This window comes from Pyrus communis, chromosome 11, assembly GCF_963583255.1.
Source record: "Pyrus communis chromosome 11, drPyrComm1.1, whole genome shotgun sequence".
NCBI lineage: Eukaryota > Viridiplantae > Streptophyta > Magnoliopsida > Rosales > Rosaceae > Pyrus > Pyrus communis.
The window spans coordinates 21,460,848-21,485,002 of NC_084813.1; the positions used below are offsets into that span (position 1 = coordinate 21,460,848).

The 24,155-nt window shown below is 37.8% G+C and overlaps 1 protein-coding gene and 2 pseudogenes across 1 annotated transcript; 1 reads left to right on the forward strand and 2 right to left on the reverse strand.

The window, feature by feature from the left end:
* Window positions 1-1,439: 1,439 nt before the first annotated feature.
* LOC137709201 (formiminotransferase cyclodeaminase-like protein) lies at window positions 1,440-2,560 on the forward strand (annotated as a pseudogene).
* On the reverse strand, window positions 2,484-5,534 carry LOC137708114 (beta-glucuronosyltransferase GlcAT14A-like). Its single transcript, XM_068447107.1, has 4 exons — window positions 4,928-5,534; window positions 3,914-3,989; window positions 3,703-3,818; window positions 2,484-3,112 (listed from the first exon to the last, which is right to left on the reverse strand). Exons 1-4 carry the CDS (start codon window positions 5,526-5,528, stop codon window positions 2,604-2,606), a joined length of 1,302 nt encoding a protein of 433 aa, XP_068303208.1. The 5' UTR covers window positions 5,529-5,534; the 3' UTR covers window positions 2,484-2,603.
* A 15,579-nt stretch (window positions 5,535-21,113) lies between these two features.
* LOC137708818 (calcium-dependent protein kinase 24-like) lies at window positions 21,114-23,841 on the reverse strand (annotated as a pseudogene).
* Between the last annotated feature and the right edge of the window lie 314 nt (window positions 23,842-24,155).

Consider the following 24,155-nt stretch of genomic DNA (forward strand, 5'->3'; position numbering starts at 1 on the left):
ACAGATTTTGATCGGAATGAAATATTAATCAAATCGAAATACTCTTTAAATATATAAAGGATTATACAACAAATCACACTTTTATTACTTAACCATGTGCTCCATCTTTTCATCTAAATTCGAATTTTTTACTTTATAATTATTTTGTTAAAAAAAAAAACTGAAATAATAAAGTAGAACATTTTGGATGCTTCTTCTTTCACACATGGCTTTGTAGTTTGCGCCGCACGTTTATGGTAAAGATAAATAGAGCTTGCTTAGGTGTTGGTCTGCAACAAGAGTGACAAGAGACCATCATCTGCTTTCCAAGTCATCTGCTTCTGGATTTTTACAGTAACTTGCAGTCATACAAAAGGTACTGAATAAGACAGCAGCTTATGTGCTAAGCTGCTTTTAATCACTTTCACCATGTGGGTTGTTTATTTATTATATATACAGCATGGAGGGACGGTTGCTTACACGGATGTCGGACCAATGCTGACTCATAGAACATGGCTTTTATATAAAAGCACTTCCCAGACTGTCAGGTCTCAGAAACAGAACATAATTTCAGCTGGAAAGTTTAAACATTGGAGAAAAAAAGGAAAATGGATTTTAGCCAAGGCTGCAAGGTAACAGACTGACTTCTTCTTTTTCAGCTGTAGAATCATTCACTTCAATTTCATGGGGGAGATTCTTCAGTCTCTCCCCGACGCCACTCGTGTATCCCTCTTCTTGTATCTCTTATTAAGTTACGTGATTACATTACTTGATTATTGTTACATGACAAGAGAAATAGATAAGATATATACGTTTCTCCAGTTGCATGCAAGATTATCTCCGATTTCGTGCCAATTATACGTGTGATTTGTAGATTTGTTGGGACCAAACCATCTATCCCTTGAAATTAACCTAGTTCTAAATTTTAAGGTTGCTTACTTTATTTGTAATGTTCGTTAGACAAATAAGATTTCTTGCAAATGGAAAATTATGAGCTGCTAATCAAAGCTTTCCTGTTGGCTAATGCCTGCTGGAGAAGGATCAACCAGATGAAACTGCATTCATAATTGATAAACAATAACAGCCGTACACTTGTCAGTTGATTAGTGCAAACTCATGACGTATGATGTGATTCTTATAAAGATGGTCTTCTTATTTAATGTTTGTTTAACTTTAAATAATCGCATGATTAAGACCATTTTAATTTCTTGATAATGTTCCATTATTTTAGTTGACATAAAGTTCACTGCATAATGCAGACGTGACTATGATAGAATATATGTTCCTTTGCATTTGATTTCAAACTTCTCTTTCGATAAATTAGATAGTGTACAATGTTGATTTAGGTACATTTTCATCTTCTAGGACACGATGTACAGGTCTGTCTTAGTAAAAATCATGAATGAGATGAATGTTGTTATTGACACTAGGACAAGAAGAAGAAAACCATAGACCAGTCCATGCTACTGTGCTTCAAGCATTTCATATCTGAATTATGAAACCTCGCTGTTCTCGACGCCATTGAAAGTGCTGCCAGGCTACCCGAAGTCCGTCATCATTAACAAGTTTGAGGACCGAGCATACAATAGGGTCCGGTACACTATAGTTTCATATGTTATGCATGATAGCACAGGAAGTGCCATGTATAGCCCCTTGCAGCAAACTGTCATGAAAATGGCTGAAGCGGCATTTGGAGCCATCAACCTTGAGCAGCACTCCGGGGCTCACCCTCGGTTGGGGGTTGTCGACGACATTGTCTTCCACCTGTTTGCTCGGGCATCATTGGATGAAGCTGCTTGGCTTGCTAAGGCAGTGGCAGTGGACATTGGCAATATATTCCAAGGTTGGTCCTAAGGTTTCAAACACCACTTTTATGTTGAGTTTGAATCTCTCTTCCCGTAGTTTATATTAATTTAGCATAGATTGTAAGAGAAACTCATTTTTAATTATGTACTGCAGAACCAGTTCGTATGCTGCAGCACACCTTACAGGCAAGGCACTAGACACAATCGGGCGTGAGCTAGGCTACTACAAATCCAATTTCTTGGGGAGCCAATGGGCAGGATGGCCCATGCTAGACGTTCTCCAAGAAAAGCCCACTGAAGGCCCAACAAACGTATCCCCGGCAAGAGGGAATCTCAATGATCAGGGCACGTCCGTGGGTTGCCTTGTACAGCATTCCCGTATTGTCCACGGATGTTGCGGCCACTCAACTGGTTGCACGGATGGTGAACGCCCGAGGGGGTGGACTTCCAACCGTGCAAACACTAGGCCTTGTGCATGGTGAGGACTCAACAGCGACAGCTTGCATGCTCTTAGAGCCCAAACCAGTTGGAGTGGACCGGGTCCAGAACCACATCGAGATGCTTGCGGCACAAGAAGGGTTGGATGCGGAGAAGGGGTACTTCACTGATCACTCACCAGTTATGATTATTGAAAAATACATGAAACTAATTTCATCTGCAGAACAATCATGCCAAGTGGATATTGTGAACTTGCATCTTCTATTTATATTTCTCAAAAAAAAAAAAAAAAAATCAATGTCATTTTACATCAGCCTTGTAAGTATATGGTACAGTAATGTACATTTGGGTACTTTTGTTCCAACTCTTACCTCTGCTCTGTCATGTACATTGCTTTCTTCGAAAATCTTCGGATATTAGTGTGTGAAGCAGCTCTTGGAACCTCTCTGAACCAGGACCTGGCTTAAACACTGAATCATTACCACGCACCGAGCATGGGTCAGCCCCGCCTTCAGGGCTGCCTATGCACCACCCCCCAGGCGCAAACCGGCTTGTGCGACCTAGAAGCTCTTTATCAATTTTGTCTAACACTGGGTCATCCTTTGCAAACTTTCGAGCAAAGGGAGCATTGCTCTTTACCATTTTGTCAAAGTCCTTCATTGATAAAGAGATGGGATGCTGCTTAGGTGGTCTGTCCCAAGCAATGTAGTGGAGATCGTGACTTATTGCAGTGTGGCGATATTCCTCGTTGTTGCAAATAACAGTATGAAAATAGCCTTCCGGAGAAGAAACAAAATTTGTGTAGTACATAAGGATCGTGCGTGGGAGGTTATCCCATCCCCATATACAATACTCAAGAAATGATCGCGTTAGCATTACCCACGCTGAACCTGCACACAAAGAGAAATGCAAAACGAGGGAAGCTATTTATTTAAATACAGATTGACTGCTAATTTCAAAATGAAAATTGAAGTCATAAAGACTATTTCTAATCAGCCAAGTGAATTACAACTTGCAGAAGAAACAGAATTTGACATGTAAAGTTTTCATCTTCGTTCTATATCCCCCCTTTGTCGGGGCTGAGGAAGGCGGATAGTTCTGGTGGATCATTAGACACACACACACACACACACACACACACACATATATACACAATTTGATTGGCATGTGATTTCTGTTCACAGCAAATCAGACTAGACCCACCTTCAATCCTGGTTCTTGTCCAATCCAATTTATCAGTGTGTTCATTTAGCCCCAAGTAGGACGATTAAAACTCCCTTGGCCAGAATTAAACGAGCGGGAAAAAAAAAGCATTTCCATTCTAATACTTATTAAGTTTGGAAATATGTTTATGCTATGTAATTTTATAATTATTCAACAAAAAAATGCAATAAAAACTTCATATAAATGAAAATGGGCTGACAGTTATAACGTGTGCATATATAAAGGGTGCTCTATATGTGTGTGTATACATATATACCTGTAAACAACTTGAATGATGTAGGAAGGGATCGGCGCTGAGTAGTTAGTGCAAGGTCAGATTTTTTTGATAAGTACAGGCCTGGATCAATTATGATTGGTTTTGCTCTTTGGTTCCTGCAAAATAAGGCATTATAGCATAACCATGATTACGTAATGGTTAACTCCAAAAATGAAATACTCTCTTGTTAGGCTATATGCACTTTACTTACAGTTTCCATCCAGTGATCTGCATATGTTCAATAAAGTTGATATTTCTGGAAAGATTGGAGAAAGCATGAAGCAAATCTGCACCATTAGGAAACCGATCAATTAAGATAGACTGAAAATCGTCACATGACATACATTAGACTGTATCACACAGGTCCAAAGCTAATAACAAAAGTTCTGGGTGCAGCTTAATTAAAGAGTGTTCACGAGATTGCACTGGTAAATCAACAGGACGGAGCAGTTTTCACTCCTAGAACCAGAAAAACTCACGTAAATGAAAAGTAGATAGATAGGCATCAGAACTGAATGTCCCAAACTAATATCTTTGAAATATTATGATAACTGCCTTGTAGGACTCTAGCACACAGGCTCTTATAAGAGTATTTCACTACCATAGGCAGGAACAGTCAATGAAAACAGACTTCATCAGGTATTCGAAGAAAAATGTCAATTCATGGGGTACCGATAGAGCACTGTGTATTGGCAGGCAAAACTTAGGTATACATAGGGTTCATTAACAAACAATAATTATCAACAATTGCGACATAGTAAGAGATACAGAATATATTGATTCATCAGCAGCCACAAACTCTGCTAGCACACTACGAGGGTTGAAAAGTTTGCCTTTTGAAATCCCCAACCCATCAATCTCAACAATAAACTCATTTTAACCCATCACCATATACAGAACCCCGCTTTCCCTTTCTGAGAAAGTCCGTCATAATTAGAAGTAGCATAATGGAGAACATGCAGCTACACAAATCCACACTACGACAACTAATGCTTCACAATTCAGGCAAAAAACAAAGTTCTTAAAATGAAGAATGTGGCCAGCAACGTTTTAACAGGCCATATAGAAGAAGAGAAACTCAATTTAAGTAATGGAATTGCTACCACATGCACAAATTATGTATCAAATATCTCTAACTATCGAGGCAGGAAACCTTATGCAAGCATACTACAAGATCGATCATGATCAAAAAAAGTAACAACAAGCAAAGAGAAAAGTCTGATACCATCTTGTGTCATGAGAGGATAATCTGATGCACTGAGGTTTATAAACCAGTCCCACTCTGAGCTCTCCTTTAATAGAATGGAAATGGCTTGCAGAGTACAAGCAATCATCGTAGGGCCCTTATAAGTCACCAAATTGGATTGAGACATAACACGCACATTCTCCACGTCGCGAAAAGTAAGATCAGCCCGCACTAAACTTGCCAATTCCAACCTTTCACGAGGCGGAGCCTCAAGATCCAAATGCAGGATATATTGATTTCTTGGATGATACACCGCCCTTAAAGTCCTCATCATCCTATGACTATCACCCCTTGTGCCGGATATAAGATACGCAAATCTAGGTGCCCCAATTTTGGAACTCCCATTGGTGTCCAATGATGTTTTCAAATCAGATTCGACATAATACTCACTTGTGTCATCTGATTTTGCGAAGGGAATAATGTCGAATGACAAATTCTCTCCATCGTGTGGGGAGGTAAAGAGCCCGGAAATGGCAGAGAAATAGAGGGTAATGAATATGATAAAGCTAGTAATGAATGGAATAACCCAATTCCTATCACCAATCACCCTTGCTGAGTGATGATTCACATACTTCCTCATACTCGTTTACGGTTCCTGTCTAACTAAACTTCGGCTTAGAACCCTAAAACTCTATCAGCTCACAAACCCAGAAAGGTTTATCAAATGCAAAGCAAAACCCACATATATCCTGAAGATTCTAGAGCTAAAGAGGAGTAAGGAGGTTCGGTTACCGAACCCAAAACGCCATTTTAATCAGCAAATGAATAACATCAAAGGCGGGGGTTCACAATTTTCAGCAATAAAAAACATGGGTTTCGATCAAAATTGCATAAATTACAGAACTTTGAAATTGAGGAGCTACGATTGCCAAAAGGGCAGGGGAAAAATGTATACTTTTTATAAAAATAGATGCTTACAGTGATACGTTGGCATTGAGGAGAAACGTCAAAATGAAAGATTTCAGTTTCAGAGTTTCATGAATGGTGAACGTCTCTGTCGGCTAACTAACCCAGATCTAACTTACCCAAAATTGCATACAAAGCCAAAGTTCTAAGCATAGAAGCTTCAAGCTATGAAGTTTGGCAGAGGAGAGAGAGAGAGAGAGAGAGAGAGAGAGAGAGAGAGAAGGAGAGGGGACCCAGAAAAGATTCAGAAACAAGAAACGGCCATAGAGAGAGAGCTCAAGGCTCGATACAGAAATTTGAAGGTTCAAGTGATAGACTTTCGGTAATGTGGTGATCAAAAAGTGGGCAGCTTTGAGAGAAAATTAGGGTAGAGAGGGAGGGGAATCATGGGTGATTAAGTACATGAATACTTTGCTTTAATTGGGGGCAAAAGCAGAGTTTAATTAATCAGCTGATAATTGTTTTATAGTTAATTAGATTATAGGAAGATGAATGTACAAGCTACAAGTAATGACATCAAAGATGTAAAAACCCCACCTCCATTATATTGGATTCTAATAAAGTCCTTGTACTTGGTAAATGACATTTGTTATCATAAAACACTATCTCAAATTCCTTTTTAAATCAAACGCAGTAACCAAACGCAGTAACGTTCTATAATTCATACAGTCTATTATATTTAATAGAATAAAATTTTATTATTGTTGTTGTATAAGGATGTTTAAGAAAAAAAAATGCATTGTTATTGATATTATAAAATCAATGATGACGCACTATTTTTTATAATTGTTAAACATTTGATCTTTTTTAAGTTTTAATAACAATTTCTAATGGAAACTACTCCTACAATATTATAATATAGCTCATATAGTTTTTAATTATTGAGGAATTATGACATTATACCTTTACATAGGTGAGGATAAGCTATGGCCCCATACTTAAATGCAATGAAAATGTTTGGTGAGATTTTGACAATGGATCACCCTAACTATATGAAATGACTATCTCATAAACAAAATTCACAATATTGTATTTAAGCAGATAAAATAACAAGGTGTGACTCACATATGTCATGTATCTTGTAGTGAGGATTTTGATATCCACAACCAAAAAACAAAACTTGCAGTCTCTATTTTTGTTGTGCTTATGGTATACCACTAATTTGTACATTATAATTCGCTTCGTAATTAAAGAGTGCTTCTAATTAAATGGTTATGTGTATAGTTTTTGCTGCTAGTCTATATTGTGATAGCTTAGATGGTATTTTTCTATGCTAATCTGTGTTTTACTTGTGTTTTTGTTATCTAATATGATTCTTTTGTTGACTTAATAATAATCCTTATTTTGTAGAACTTTTATTCATTCATTATCTTGTAAATTCTCTACGTTTTATATTTTGATATGTATATGGAGATTGTGATTAGCGAAATGATAAAGAGACTCTCTTAAAGTGAGATTTTTTATGCACTCTTTGACACTTTATAGTTTAACATCAATTCTTATACTAACATTATACAACATTATGCTAAAAATATAACATAACAGATAATCGATAGAGAATCCTATTTTTAAAAAAATCCCCTACCATTTCTCTTATGGTTAATATTTCAATATAAATCCCAAAGAAACAGTCTTAACATGAATTGCTCCGTGCATTGCTGCATTTATTGTTTCTAATTTGGAGACCTGCTTTAGGGTCTAAACCCCCAACTCACCAACCTTTGAATTTCTGCCGACCTGGCAAAAATATAATAAAAATATCTCCTTTGTGTTGCTTTTGAGAAATGTGCTCGGCACAAGTAAAAAGAGCTTGTTCTGAAACCTGCCCAGTAAATCATGACAAAGGGGGTGTAGGGCTTGCATGCATGGCACGATAACTGATAAGCATCTTTATTTACTGTATGTCACAGTGTCAATAATATAAATCTCGATTTATACCAAAAACAAACAATGATTACAATGTTGGAGTTCATTGCATTTCACTACCGGGAACTTGGGTGCTAGTTATCCCACATCGGAAATTAACAGAACGTATGTATATACTTCGCATATATACTTAAAAGGACTTGCTCATCATTCTTTGAACATAATTGGTGCTCTTAGTTTGTTCACTTTAGGTGAAGTCAAGTCACACAAAGCATTCATGTAAACCCTCAAAACTTTTGTCGCTCCATCCTTGCTTACGTTAGGGGAGTGTTTGTCATTGTTTTCGAAAAAATGAAATAAAAGATACGGTAAAGAATTTGACAAGTAATAATCAACAAATTGGAATTCATTTATCAACAGATTAAACATTTTTCATTCCAGTTGAATTCGTTTCAATAATTAGTAGCATCATATCAACAACTAGAAGAAAACAATTTTTTTTTTTTCCAAAGACAATGAGTATTTCAACTTCCGTGAAAGTATATATGTTTGGATCAATGAAGAAAATTTAATTCATTGTTTACTGTTTAGACTACAAAAGCTTATTATAACACTAGTACTTACATTCCCAAAAGTTATCTCACTTCCCATGTACGAAAGAAATTCACTGTACACAAGTTAAATAATGGTCAAGTTTTTCAAGATGAGAAATATTAAGCAGACTCTCAAAAGTAGAACTCTCTCTTGTTGGATTTGACATTAAATCAACATGCCTAAACTAAAAAGGATTAGGATAACTTCGACACAAGATATTTGGATTTGTGTTTCCTAGTTGGTTTGGGAATTGATTTTAGTATAGGATTTGGGTTCCTATATTCTAGGGACTTTGTGTAAACCTATGACATCTATTAGTATAAATAGATGGATGTGAGATAGAGTTTGGTGTGTGAGAGTTTTTGAGAGACATAAGTTTGTATACTTGAGAACACTTTGTGTTTGTGAGTTCTCTTGTATTTGTTGGTAATCAATAAAGCTTTCGTTGTTAGAAAGGTACTCCTATATTGGAGGAACTTTGAAATTGTTGTGTTTTGTTTATTGCTTGATTGGTTTTTGGTTTAGTTTACAACAAGTGGTATCAGAGCTTAGGTTCTTACGTGGGTTGTGACTATCAAGCAATGACGAAGACTGGTGATTCTACCAGTGGTGATGATGTTGAAGAAAAGTCTGGCACTAGTGGAATCAAGATGATTGGCCATCTAGAAGAGTTTAACAAGCTTCTAACTGAACTGGCAAATCTTGAAGAGATAATCAAAGATGAAAACAAGGCCTTGATTGCGACGAACTCATTGCCTGAATCCTATGAGCCTTTCGTGACTACTTGGATTTATGGTAGGAAGACAATTAAGTATGATGAAATCTCAAGTGCTCTTATGAATCATAAGGTGAGACACCTTGTCAGGCAAGAAAGGAATAACTTTACTTTGATGGTGAGAGGGAGATTGACAGAAAAGAAAGGTTCGTACAGGAAAAATAAGAAGTATCGTACTAGAGGAGTCTTAAAGAATAGGAAGTTCTTGGACAAAGATGAGTGTGCTTTTTGTCATGAAAAAGGACACTGGGAGAAAGACTACCCTAAAATCAAAGAAAAGACTAAAAAGAAGAATGACGACACAGAAGGAAATATGGTTGAAGTCAAGGATGAGGAATTTGTCTATCCCTAACTGCATCGAGCACTGTGGATTGTACAAAATAATGTGTGCTCAACACAGGTTGTACCCATCACATGACTTCTCAAAGGCATTGATTTTCAAGCTTCAAAGTTAAGAATGGAGCTGTGTATATGGAAGATGATAACCCATGTACAACTCAAGGAATTGGAAGCATCAGGATCAGCATCATGATGGTGTGATTCGAGAATTGCATGGTGTAAGGTACGTCCCAAATCTGAAGAAAAATTTGATCTCACTAGGCATTCTCGAGTCATAAGGCACAAGTTTTACTCCGATAACAACGTCCTCAAAGTTGCTAAAGGAGCACTTGTCATAATGAAAGGGGCTCGGAATGGCTTACTTTATATGTTACAAGGAAATACTTTGGAAAATTGAGTGGTTATGGAATCTAATGAAGTGCAAAGTGATAAAAGTGACTTGTTTGCATTATGGCACATGAGGTTGGGACATGTAGGAGAAAAAACATTGCAAGGATTGATCAAGTAAGGGTGTTTAAAAAAAGCAAAAACTGAAAAGATAGAGTTCTGTGAGCACTACATTCTTGGTACATAAACAAAGGTGAAATTTGGCTCAGCTGTTAATCAAACGAAAGGGATTTTAGACTATGTTCACTTTGATGTTTGGGTGTAACGACCCGTCCTAAACTTTACGAAACGGAAGGGCATTTTGTTAATTTCACTGTGGCCGAAAGATATTTTGAAATGTTTACTTTTTGGGTCTTAGTTAGTGTGCCTTGTGGGGCCCACTCCTTTTGATTTTGTTCCCCTGGCCTACTTTCCTTCTTCTCTCTTCCTTCCCTCTCCTGTGATTAAATGCTCAGCTCTCTCACTGTCATTCTCTCCATCTCTATCCTGTAATTAAACGCTCAGCTCTTACTATTCATTGTCTTCTCCGTTGATATCGTGGTACACCTCAAGTTTTCAAACAATTAAGGCCTAAAAAACAATGTAGGTCATCTAAGATCCCCTTTTCACATTATTTTTGGCCTCATTTCAACCTTTGACACAGAAAAACCAGCTCGAAGATATTTCCCCAGTTTTCGATGAAAATCCAAAGCTTGCAGGCCGTTTTCTGGCCAACTTTGGCCATGACTAAGGAACCTAATGGTATGATTCGAATCCTTATTCCTTGGGCTTCAATTTGGTATATCATATGACTTGTTTTGGTTAAGTTTTGGGGTTGAACGGAGCTTGGAAAGCTCCGACTTTCATCTTCGTCAAAACTAGCCAACTTGGCCTGGAACCAAGTCAAACCTGACTTAGAACCATTAAACCGGCCCAAGCCTTTGGGCCATGCAACCTAGGCCCATCTATGTAACATGGGCCCAACACTTAGTTATCCGGCCCAAATATGTTACCCAACTTAATAACCAGAAGCCCAACCCACTAAACTAAACCTAACCAAATTCGGGCTCAACCTAATAACCCAGTCCAACCCAGAAACCCAAAGCCTAGACCCGAATCTGACCCGTTGACTATTGACCCAACCCGTTGACCGTTGACCTTGACTCATTGACCATTGATCATTGACTTTTGGTTGACTTTTTTGGATTTCGGCTCGGAGCCCTTCTAGACTAATTTCGACGTCCTGATTCCAAATCCGCGTTCCATTTTCCCAAATTCAATCGTTTTAGTATAGTTTTATTAATTGGACACTTTATGTGGTTAGGTGCGTTTGTTAGTGGCGTTTCCGTCTTCTTTAATTTGCAAAGCCCTTCGACGACATAGTAAGGTGAGTGGACCCCTTCCAAAATGCATGATTTTTTTATTAGAAATGCATGCATGAAAGCATGATTTTATGACTACATTTTATGAAACATTTATGAGTAAATTGAATTTACACTTTATGAGATATCATGCTTTATCTGATTTACGTTCTTTGAAATATTTATGATTATATATACTTATGAACATGGTTTATGATGATGACTTGAGCTAGAATGCTCATACGATTTATAATATGATATTTGAGCTATTGAGCTCCGATGAGATATATATTTAGGAAATATTATGTTCATGATTTTCTGTGCTTATGTATGCTTACGGGCAAAAGATACATATATTGGCTTTGGCCGGGAGATGTAGTGCCTACGGGTGAAAGATATATATATTAGCTTCGGCCAGGAGATGTAGTGCCTACAGGCGATTATGATACCACTATTAAACACACTATATATGATATATGTTTTATGAAGGTTTTATAGCATGCTAGGGTTTTCGGAAAGCTTATTACATATTATGCTATTGAGTTTTCATAAACTTTGAGGGTTGGTACGTTGTTGAATAACGGTTTTAGTATTACTATATATCAACTTGGTCCACTCATGTTTTGGTTTGCACCCCTCAGGACTTAGAATCGAGACGTACAATCCTGGTGTCAAGGCCCTCCCGCATCGGCATCTTTGAGTCATCTCGGTGTAGGACCCATCCCTTTGTTGATTTAATTTTATATTATTCCTTTTTAGTATCTTGGATTAGTTGTATGCTCTAAACACATTCCACAATTGCATATTCATTATAGTTAAATTTACATGTTTTCTTTATGTTAGTTATTTCTTTCTAGTTCTCATGCATTCTATTATGGCTTCATCATCTTCGGGTGTCGGCCAACACGTGCCTACCTTGGTATTTGGAGTATATCAGGGTCGGGCATGTCAATTTGGTATCAGAGCATGGTTTGTTCAGAGTAAACTTAGGACCTTCTATTACTGTGGTAGTGTGTCGACCTTGACATCATTTGGATGTCATGATTTTAGGATTTGATGCCTTTCGGCGCAGTTGTGTAAATCTTTTCTGGCTGATTTTCACATTTTGTTTGAAGTACAAGAATTCGCGTCGGGATTGTGCCTCATCGGTGATGAAATGGATTGATGGACAACTTTCAACATCGGACCTATACTCTACAACATGTGTTCCCTAGGAATGGCGGGTAGAGTTGGTTTTACATTGACGTGATGTGAAATAAAAAATCTCAGTAAGATGAAGTTTGGTTAAGACCAGCTGAAAATCCAAAATGGCGATGCCACTCTCCAATATGCGTTCCTTAGGAATTATGGGCAAAGTCGGATCTACATATGAGTGTTGGGAAACGGAAAAAATATTAGTGGTATGAGTTTGGAGATCTAAAATGGGGATGTTACTCTGTGACATACGTTCCCTTGCAATGGCAGGCATAGTCACATCTATTTGGAAATTGCTCGAAACATTTGAAGTTCGTGTTGGAGAAAGCAAGTAAGCCCTAGTTGTTTACGAAGTTTAGCAAATGCTAGTTTGGTTGAACCAAATCATTGTTCTCGAACTTGGTGTTACCACTAAGGGAAATTCGTGTAAACCTTAGATGATTTCTCAGTGATTTTCTTATCGTTGACCTTCTTACTTACTCTAACAACAAGGTCAAATTCACTAAACATCGACAGTCAGTTTTACACCAAATTCTTCAAGCGTTGGCTTCGTTTAGATTAAATACTTTTCTTGGGAGACTCTTTTATAGCAGACGTTATTCTTATCAATTTCCAAAAGGGTTGCAACGATTGGAAATTGAAAATCCCACAAAATATCCTTGGTCTTGTCATTTTCTATCGATAGTTCTTAACGATTCTTTGAAATAATCAATTTTGTTGAGTTGTTGAAGGTGAACAAAGTTTCTGACAACAGAAGTATTGTCCCACTAGATCATTGTTCTTACACTTTTCGATGACATCGATGAATTTCAACCCTACAGTGATATGTTATCGGATGTTTGGCTGCATGCTGATGAAGCATGAACGAGTAATGCGTGTCCATCTTAACGGTTGGAACCGCAAGATGTGAACAATCCTATCTATGACTAAAGCTGGTAACAATTTCCTTTGCTGAAAAATCTAGTGACGTTTTCTCTACAACGAGAAATGTTACATCATTTTCTAACCAAAGAAGTTGTAGTGTGTTTTCACACAGAAATAGTTGAATTGTAGACAAAAAAAGGTATATGGAACTTATGGGTGATTTTGATTACACTTTTGAGTACCATCTTAGTCAGGCAAATATCGTAACTGATGTGTTTAGTTAGAAATCTTATGGATAGTTTACCTTCATTCGAGCTATCCATATCCCACCCTCGTTTTCCCTTTGAGGAATTGGCTTGCTTTGGCTTCCGATCCATGGTGAGTATTGTCGGCTCACTTTTAAGTAGAACCTGTAATGGTAGATTTCGGGTAAGAAGCCCAAGAAGTTGATCAATATTGTGCGTGGTTGAAAGAGTAAGTGTTGGATGAATTGAGACGGGACAAGAAAGTTCGAGGAGTTGGAACTTTGTTGTTAAGAAACAAATTGTTCTTGCCTAAGGGTAAGGAAATTGTGAAAAAGGAAAATTCTTGATAAGGCTCATGTTTCAACGTATGCCGTGTACACTGGCAGTACTAGATTGTACCATTGTTTTCATCCGCTTTATTACTGGTATTGTGAATAGGATATCGTTGAATATGTGAGTAAATGTATGTTTTACTAATGAGTGAAAGAGGTAAAATGGAAACCATCGAGCTTATCTCAATTTCTTTCTATTCCTCTTTGGAGGTGGGAAGAAATTCCTATGGTTGTTCTTCTTGGGTTGTCGAGGACCCACTGAGGATGCGAATGAAAATGGGTAAATGTCACTATAGATTTCATGTACAAACTACTTTGTACACGTGAAAACTATGATGACATTTCAGAATTTATTGATCAACTCACTCAGAATATTATCTACCAATCCGCGAGGACTATACTTTTGACCATTTGGCAGAATTCTTCATTCTAGACTTGTTTGACTGACATCTCAATTAACATCGGTTTCGACCAAAATCCATGTTTCACCTTCTGGTATTGGAATGCGTTCTAGTCAAGTTTGGGTTTGTGCTTACCCTACCACACTTCGTGTCTTTTCCTTAGTATCATTTCTAAAACAGAAAGACTATTTAGGAAAACCACTCAGATCTGAAAATTTTAGCCGGAACCATCAGTCACTCAATCACCCTTTAATATCTTATTGAGCGAATCATTACCTCTGGTGATTAAATATCTTTGAGATTATCGTTGTAACAAGTTGATGTGAATTTTGGAGTGGGAATAAGTCTTGAGTTCCGGGCTATCTGATTACTTTAGACTAGCACTCGAGTCGAGTCCGCACCCAACCATCTCGACATGCCACCACAAAATCAAGTTTTGTACTCACACATGTTCTTACATCAAAGTTACGTTTTCCATCCAGTTATCTTGTACCCTCAACTTGATGGACTTGATTTGACCCTTAAATTATTGAGTGTTCTTTTAGCCTTTTCGCTGAAGCCGAGAGAAATTCTCAACGAATCAGCTTGCTTAGGCTTTGTGAATCACATTGTTTGATTTTTTTGTATGTTGTCACTTTTGTACCTCATCGTGATGTGCATTTCACTTCTAAGTATCGTGAAGCTTTCTTGAAGGCCTTAGGTATTAAATTGTTGTTCGATACCACATTTCATTTTTAGACTGTTGGACGGTCTAAACGAGTTATCTAGACCTTGGAAGACGTGTTGTGTTTCATTCGTTTTGTGGTTTCAGCATGATTATATTTTGCACCGATTTCTTTTGGAATTGTTTATGATGATAGTTTTTATTTTCGGATTAGGTATGGAACTTTGTGAGACATGGCATGAGGATTCATACAAGCAACATTGGTTAGACAATAGAGTTTTGCAAACTGGTATGTGGATGTTTGAATTTTCGATATGGGAAATTGTATACTTCAGATGATGTCGCCTTGGAGTTAGATGATGGTAATTTTGATCATTTGAGAATTACTACTTGCTTATCGAGACAACAATGTGTTGTCAATATCGTGGGTGGTCAACTGTAATATCGATGACTTATACGTTGGGTTCGTTAAGTAAGTGGACAGGTAGACCTGCATACGGTAGTTGTTACTGATTAGTTATTGTTAAACCTCGATCCAGCGACGCCCACATTTATCCTCGATGTACATGACATTACGAATGCTTGGGCTAGACCCACTTCCATTTTCGTTTATGACTTTTTTTCAATACAAGTATTTTAAATTACCTTATTATAGTTATATATTTGTATTTTGACATTACAAATGTTTGGGTGAATCTTTTCCACTTTCAGTTTTAAGTTCAGTACGAGTTTTCGGCTTCTGTATTAGTACATATCTATTTTGACATCATCCTATTATGCGTACATATTTTGGACCTTACGTTATTATATATTTTCAACTTTATATCTTTATAAAGTTTGTTCCTACTATTATACTGATGGGGGAAGAAAGTGAGCTTGGAGGTATGAAAGAGAAATTGCAACACGATCGTGACGATGTGGCATATTCTCTTTCATGCAACCACTCTGACTTGATTTCTTATATATATATATATATATATATATATATATATATATATATATATATATATATATTCTTCCTATCTTCGAGTATTATTGTATAGTAAGTTATTTCAATTTTCGGGGACGAAATGTTCTTAACGAGGGTAGATTGTAACAACCCGTTCTGAACATTACGAAATGTAAGGGCATTTTGGTAATTTCACTGTGGCAGAAAGATATTTTGAAATGTTTATTTATTGGGTCTTAATTAGCGTGCCTTGTGGGGCCCACTCATTTTGATTTTGTTCCCTCAACCCATTTTCTTTCTTCTTTCTTCTTTCTTCCTTCCCTCTCCCGTGACAAAACGCTTAGCTCTCTCTTTCTCTTTCATCTCTCTCACTGTCCTTCTCTCATTCTCTATCCGTGAGTACCACCCACACACTGAGACCACCACCAACTCATATTTCTAGTGAGCTGCACCACGTCTAACCCTCCACGTCCCGAACTTAGGCCAAGGCCATGTAGTCCCGTCGCCCCAAAAGTGGCAATGCCATTGTTCATTGTCTTCTCCTCTGAGAGCACGACGCACCCTTAAGTCTTCAAACAAGTTAGGGCCTAAAAAATGATGTAGGTCATCTTAAATCCCATTTTCACGTTATTCATGGCCTCATTTCAACGTTTGACATAGAAAAACCAACTCAGGGATATTTCCCCAGTTTCCGGTGAAAACCAGAAGCTCATAGTCCATTTTTTGGCCAACTCCAGCCATGACTAAGGAACTTAATGGTATTATTCGAATCCTTATTCTTTGGGCTTCAATTTGGTATATCATATGACTTGTTTTGGTTAAGTTTTGGGGTTGAATGGAGCTTGGAAAACTCTAGCTTTCCTTTTTGTCGAAACCGGCCAACTCGGCCTGTAACCGGTCAAACCCGACTCGAAACCACTAAACTGACCCAAGCTTTTGGGCCATGTAACCCAGGCCTATCTATGTAACCTGGGCTCAAAACCCAACTATCCGGCCCAAATATGTTACCCAGACCAACAACCAGAAACCTAACCCACTAAACTAAACCTAACTAAAGTCGGGCCCAACCCAATAATCAAGTCCAACCTTGAAACCCAAAGCCCAGACCCGGATCCAACTCGTTGACTGTTGAGCCGACCTGTTGACCGTTAAACGATCTATTAACCATTGACTTTTTTACTGTTGACCGTTAACCTTTGGTTAACTTTTTTGGATTTTGGCTCGGACCCTTCCTAGACTAATTTCGACGTCCTGATTCCAAATCCATGCTTCGTTTTCCCAAATTCAATCATTTTACTATAGTTTTATTAATTTGACCCTTTATGTGGTTATGTGCGTTTGTTAGTGGCGTTTCCGTCTTCTTTAATTTGCACAGCTGTTCGATGACGGAGTAAGGTGAGCGAACCCCTTCCAAAATGCATGATTTTATTATTAGAAATGCATACATGAAAGCATGATTTTATGACTATGTTTGATGAAATGTTTATGAGTAAATTGGATTTACGCTTTATGAGATATCATACTTTATTAGATTTACATTCTTTGAAATATTTATGATTATATATACTTATGAACATGGTTTATGATGATGATTTGAGCTAGAACACTTTTATGATTTATAATATGATATTTGAGCTATTGAGCTTCGATGAAATATATATTTTGAAAATATCATGTTCATGATTTCCTGTGCTTATGTATGTCTATGGGTGAAAGATACTTATATTGGCTTTGGTCGGGAGATGTAGTGCCTATGGGCGGAAGATACTTATATTGGCTTCGGCTAGGAGATGTAGTGCATACAGGCGATTGTGATACCACTATTGAGCACACTATATATGTTTTACAAAGGTTTTATGGCATGCTAGGGTTTTTAGAAAACCTATTACATATTATGCTATTGAGTTTTCATAAACTTTGGGGGTTAGTGCGTTGTTGAATAACGGTTTTAGTATTACTATATATCAACTTGGTCCACTCCTGTTTTGTTTTGCGCCCCCTCAGGACTTAGAATCGAGATGTACAATCCCAGCGTCGAGGCACTCCCGCATCAGCATCTTTGAGTCCTCTTGGTGTAAGACCCATCCTTTTGTTGATTCAATTTTATATTATTCCTTTTTAGTGTATTGAATTAGTTGTATGCTCTAAACACGTTCCACAATTGCATATTCATTATAGTTAAATTTACAAGTTTTATTTATGTTAGTTATTTCTTTCTAGTTGTCATGCATTCTAATATAGCTTTGTCATTTTCGGGTGTCGGCCAGCACGTGCTTATCTTGGTATGTGAAGGATATCAAGGTTGGGCGTGTCATTAGGGGCCTGCAAAAAATGTTTCTTTAGGTGGAAAAAGATGGTTTGTATCTTTTATTGATGACTATTCTCGCAGATCATGGATATATATGATGAAACAAAAGGACGAGGTTCTTGACATCTACTTGGAAGGGAAGAACATGGTGGAGAACAAGATTGGAAAGAAGATTCATATACTAAGAAGTGACAATGGAGGGGAATATACCTTTGATCCTTTCTTCAAAGTGTGTAAAAAGGAAAGGATTACTTGGCATTTTAGTGTTAGACATACTCCACAGCAGAATGGGATTGCAGAGAGACTAAATAGGACCTTGCTCGAGAAAGTTCGTTGCATGCTATCTCAAGCTAAGCTACCAAAGAGATTTTGGACAGAAGCTTTGAGCCATGCATGTCATGTGCTTAATCGACTACCATCAACAACATTAGAGGGTAGAACACCCATTAAAGTGTGGTCTGGAGAACCTGCTCAGGACTACGATAAGCTATGAGTATTTGGATGCAATGCCTACTTTCATGTGAAGGAAAATAAATTGGATCCACAAGCCAAGAAAGCTGTCTTTATGGGATTCAATAATGGTGTGAAAGGCTTTAGACTTTGGTGTCCCGAGTTGAACAAGATTATAGTAAGTAGATATGTGACATTCAATGAAAGTCACATGAAATTGAAGGAAGATGTTCAGATGGTGGAGCTTGGAGAACAAGTAATTATGAATTCATAGCCAAGTAAAGAAGCTGTGGAAGAAGAAAGACAAGGTGATCAACTTGAACATGAAGAAAGTGATCACAAAGAAAAAACACCATTAGAAGAACTAAAGATATAAGATGATTGCATAGCCAAAAGGAAGGGAAAAAGAGACATATCCATACTTGCAAGATATAAAGATTGCATGGGTTGCATGGTATATGCATTGCCAATAATTAAGGCTGAAATTCCCACTAATTTTGAAGAAGCAGTAAATAGTGAAGAAGATAGTAAATGGCATGATGCAATGGACGATGAAATGCTCACCCTTCACAAGAATAAGACTTAGGAATTGGTGGAGATGCCTAGAAGAAGGAAAACAATTGGCTACACATGGGTTTATGCAAAGAAGGATAGAGTGGATGACAAGAGCTTGGTAAGATTTAAAGCTAGGCTAGTGGCTAAAGGATATGCTTAGAAGGAGGGAATATATTACAATGAGATTTTTTCTCCTGTGGTTAAGCATTCCTCCATTCAAATACTACTTGCTCTAGTTGCACAATTCAACCTTGAATTGGTACAACTAGACGTGAAGACTGCATTCCTTCATGGTAATTTGGATAAAGAGATTTATATGAGACAACCCGAGGGGTATCAAGTGAAGGGCAAAGAAGGATTGGTTTGTAAGCTTAGAAAATCTCTTTATGGTTTAAAGCAATAGCCCAGGTAGTGGTATTTAAGATTTGACAAGTTTATGAAGGGTCAAGACTATACAAGAAGTCACTATGATCACTGTGTTTATCACAAAAAGTTGAAAGATGGTTCGTTCGTGTACTTGTTAATTTATGTGGACGACATGCTCATAGCCTTAAGCAATATTTCAGAGATAGAAAAGTTGAAGGAGCAAATGAGAAGGGAGTTTGAAATGAAGGATCTCGGTGAGGCCAAGAAAATATTGGGAATGGAGATCACAAAAGATAGACAAAAAGGTTTGGTGTGTTTGTCTCAGAAGCAATATCTTGAGAAGTTATTACAAAAGTTTGGAGTAACAAAAGCCATTAAGCCTGTAGGAATTCCATTAGGTCCTCACTTCAAGTTGAGTAGTCAACAATGTCCCAAAACTAATGAAGAAAAGATGAAGATGGAGATGAAGATGGATGGTATTCCATATGCTAATTTGGTTGGAGGATTAATGTATGTTATGGTGCGTACTCGTCTTGATATAGCACACGCAGCTGGAATTGTTAGTAAATCCATGCATAATCCTAGAAGAGAGCATTGAAATGTTGCTAAGTAGATACTAAGGTATTAACATGGAACAAGGGACAAAGATATTTGTTTTGAAAGATGTGATGAAGGAATTGATGAGTTCCTAGTTGGATATGCGGACTCAGACTTTGTTGGAGACTTAGACAAGAGAAGATCGATGACTGGGTATGTGTTTACTATGGCAAAGGGTCCTATATGCTGGAGATCAATATTACAACCAACGGTGGCACTATCAACCACACAAGAAAAGTACATGGCGATCGTTGAAGCTATCAAAGAAGCAATGTGGACTCTTGGGTTGTTAGGAGACTTAGGTGTAGAACAACACAAGTTGAATGTATATTATGACAACAAAAGAGTAATTTATTTGGCCAGATATCAGGTACATCATACTAGGACTAAGCACATTGATATATAATATCATTTTGTGAGAGAAGTGGTAGTTGAAGGTGAGATTCGTCTAAATAAGGTTGCTACAGAAGATAATCCAACTGATATGTTGACAAATGTGGTTAATGCAGCTAAGTTCAAGCACTGCTTGGACTTGGTGTAGTTGAAGCAAGTTTGATCTTGCGATATGGTGGAGCAACGGAAGTTGTTGGATGCCTCGTTATGGATTTCATGCCAAGGTGGAGATTGTTGGATTTGGCATTAAAACAACATGCCTAAACTAAAAAGGATTAGGATATCTTGGACACAAGATACTTGGATTTGTGTTTCCTAGTTAGTTTAGGATTTGGTTTCCTATATTCTAGGGACTTTGTGTAAACCTGTGACATTTATTAGTATAAATAGATGGATGTGAGATAGAGTTTGGTGTGTGAGAGTTTTTGAGAGGCATAAGTTTGTATACTTGAGAACACTTTGTGTTTGTGAGTTCTCTTGTATTTTTTGGTAATCAATAAAGCTTCCGTTGTTAAAGAGGTGCTCCTATATTGGAGGAATTCTGAAATCGTTGTGTTTTGTTTGTTGCTTGATTGGTTTTTAGTTTAATTTACATTTCTATGGACTCTCTCCACCTCATGTTTTTTTGCATAATGTTTATTAATGTTGGCATGGATATTGTTAAACTGAGATGGCTGAGAGTTCATGAAAAGTCTCACTTTTAAGGGAGCTGCTTTGCATTTCTCTTTCAAGACACTAAGATTCGACAATCAATTTTTTCAGTCATAATTTTTGGGAGGACGAAGATGCACGATTCAAAAGCAGCTCTTATTCCTCGTTATAGTTCGCTTGTAATGATTCGTCTTTCAACAACTTACGGCTAAGTACATTTAGCAATGCCCTCGAATATTGACGAGAAGCCATTTTCCAGTCCATGCCAGTTTTCATCATTCCTTTAAACTCTCCAAAACTTATTCGCCCATCCTAATAAAACACAGACCAAAATAATTAAATAAATCTGCAAGTACACTACTACGATACCAACTTAAATCTTCATTTTCTGGACAGCATCATACGGTATTCGCAGATTGTTACGACCCTAATCCTAAATCCTAAATTCGAAAACTTGTGTTAGTAATATCAGATAGCAGAAAACTTAAGTTGGTACTGATAGTATAAATCAGAAAGCAATCAAGTTGGTAAATTTGTAAGAAATGAAAAGGATATTCTTAAAAATTAATTACCTTGTCCAAGTTAACATCGAATATGATGTCTTGGATAACCTGCTCATTAGCCGGACCAAGTGTGTCATTGAGCAAGGCTTCTCTCAACTCCTCGAACTCAATATATCCGCTGTTATTCTTGTCAAAATAGCCAAAAGCTTGATGGAGAAATTCATCGCTGTCTATCTTTTTTAAGTGAACAGACACCATAACGAACTCCTCGCAGCTCAGTGTGCCATTTCCATCAGCATCCGCCTTTTGAATATGTACAAAGAGATTGTTAATTAGATATGGTAAAGGAAAAGAGAAATCGAAAGACAGAAAGGCGTCAAGCAAAATAAACTCACAGCATCCAACAACATATGCACATCAGGATCAGCAACATTGTGTCCGATCTTCACAAGACCATCTCGAAGTTCTTCAAAAGTCAAGTTTCCGTTGTTGTCAATGTCCATCATTTCGAATATCTGTCTGATTCCATCTATTTGATCCTCTGGCAAGTTATCCGCCACCACCTGAAGTTATGAATTATTCAACAGTTAACAATGATTGTGAAAGAATCAAAGAACCACCTTTAACAATTAGTGAAAGAAAAGAGATTCGGGAAGTTGCATACTCTACGAACTTTCTTCTTGAACTTATTCATTAACGAGAACTGCTTGATCCTTAATGTGACATTTTCTCCCAGAGGAACATTAGGAACTTGATTTGTATTTCGTATCCACGGATGATCTTCATGTAAAATGATAGGGAATGGTTAGTACAATTTTTATGTAGTCAACTTCAGAACAACAAATGCACTTTTGAAGACATGGACATGTTAAGTGAAAGAAAGACAGACGTTGTATCCGACATTTTTTGCTCAAGCATGTGCAAAAATATACATACCGAGGACTTCTTCAACTGTGAGCCTGTTGTGAGGGTTTGGATCAAGCATGCACCTCACTAGTTCTTTTGCTTCCTCTGAAACCTGTTTCCATGTCTCCTTCTCGAAATCTATGGTACCCCGAACAATAGCCTGTGCAATTCCTTCCTCAGATTCTGCACTAGGTATAAACCGAACATTAGAAAGCATTCTCGAAAACATTATCTTCACTCATTTTTTGCATATCATATGCACTGAAGTTAATCAGATTCCTGAGAAGAGAAAAATTCAACCACAATACAAATTTAAAATGAATTTACCTGCCCAAAATGGAGGCACTCCACAAAGTAGGATGTATAGGATAACCCCTGCACTCCAAACATCAATTTCCGATCCATAATTACGCCGTAGCACCTCCGGAGCCATGTAATATGGACTTCCAACAATTTCAGTGAATCTCTGACCTACCAAAATATTGGCAAGATTCGAAACGAGCAAAATTAAAAAAAGCCATAAGAACGCGAATAAAAGAGAGGTCATGTTTTGGAAGATACCTGTTTCGAAAAATATGGAAAGGCCAAAATCAATTGCCTTCAATTGTGCATTTTCACTACTATCTGCAAAAAGGAAATTCTCCGGTTTCATGTTTACTCCATGCTTGTGGCATACCTGCAAAAATCAATAACAATCAATTAGATAAAACACCCCGACAACTATAAGTTTTATAATATAAAATAAAAACTTAGAGCGAACGGAACTCAAATTATACCTGGCAAACCTCAAGCATTGTCCTGGTAACATTGGCTGCAGCGCGCTCCGTGTAATGCCCTTTGGCCACAATCCTATCAAAGAGCTCGCCGCCTTCGCAAAGCTCCATGACAAGATAAACTGCCTCCCTATCCTCATAAGCCTCCTTGAAGCAGACAATAGTCAGATGCTTAGGCAAACGACGCATGATTCTCAGCCTCCCTCCTTACATCCTCGACATCTATCTCCGTATTCAGCTTGCTCTTCGATATGGTCTTGCACGCAAAAGGCTCCCCCGTCTCCCTGTGGACGCATCTGTAAGTGATTCCAAACTCCCCTCGCCCTAATTCCTTGCCAAATAGGTACTTGCCGAAGGTGTCATCACCGGCAGTCTTGTCCAGCACCCATATAATACTGCGGTGATGGGGAACCGCTGCAACGGACGACTTGCGCGGTGACGAGTCATGTACACTGTTTTGAGGTAGAGGTTTGATGATGTCTCTTCGTCTGTGGTGGACACCTACTTTCGCAGGTGTGCATAAGCAGCTTCCCATGGGAATGAAGAAGGTGTATTTGGTCAATTATATCTGCAACATCGATCCCATGGGAAGAGAGAGAGAGAGAGAGAGAGAGAGAGAGAGAGAGAGAGAGCGATTGAATAGGGACACTAATTTTGGGAAATGTTTGCGTCTGGGAATAGTTTTGAAGAACAGTTGGTATTGGTTTTAAGGCGTCCCGCCATTTTCTTAGGGTTGTTTTGTCAGTCACACTTGACGGCAAAACTTTACTGTCGTTAGGTATATCCCGTTATCAGTCTGTCATTTGGAAGGCCTGCAAACTAACGCCGTCAAGCCAAATCAAGTGTGAT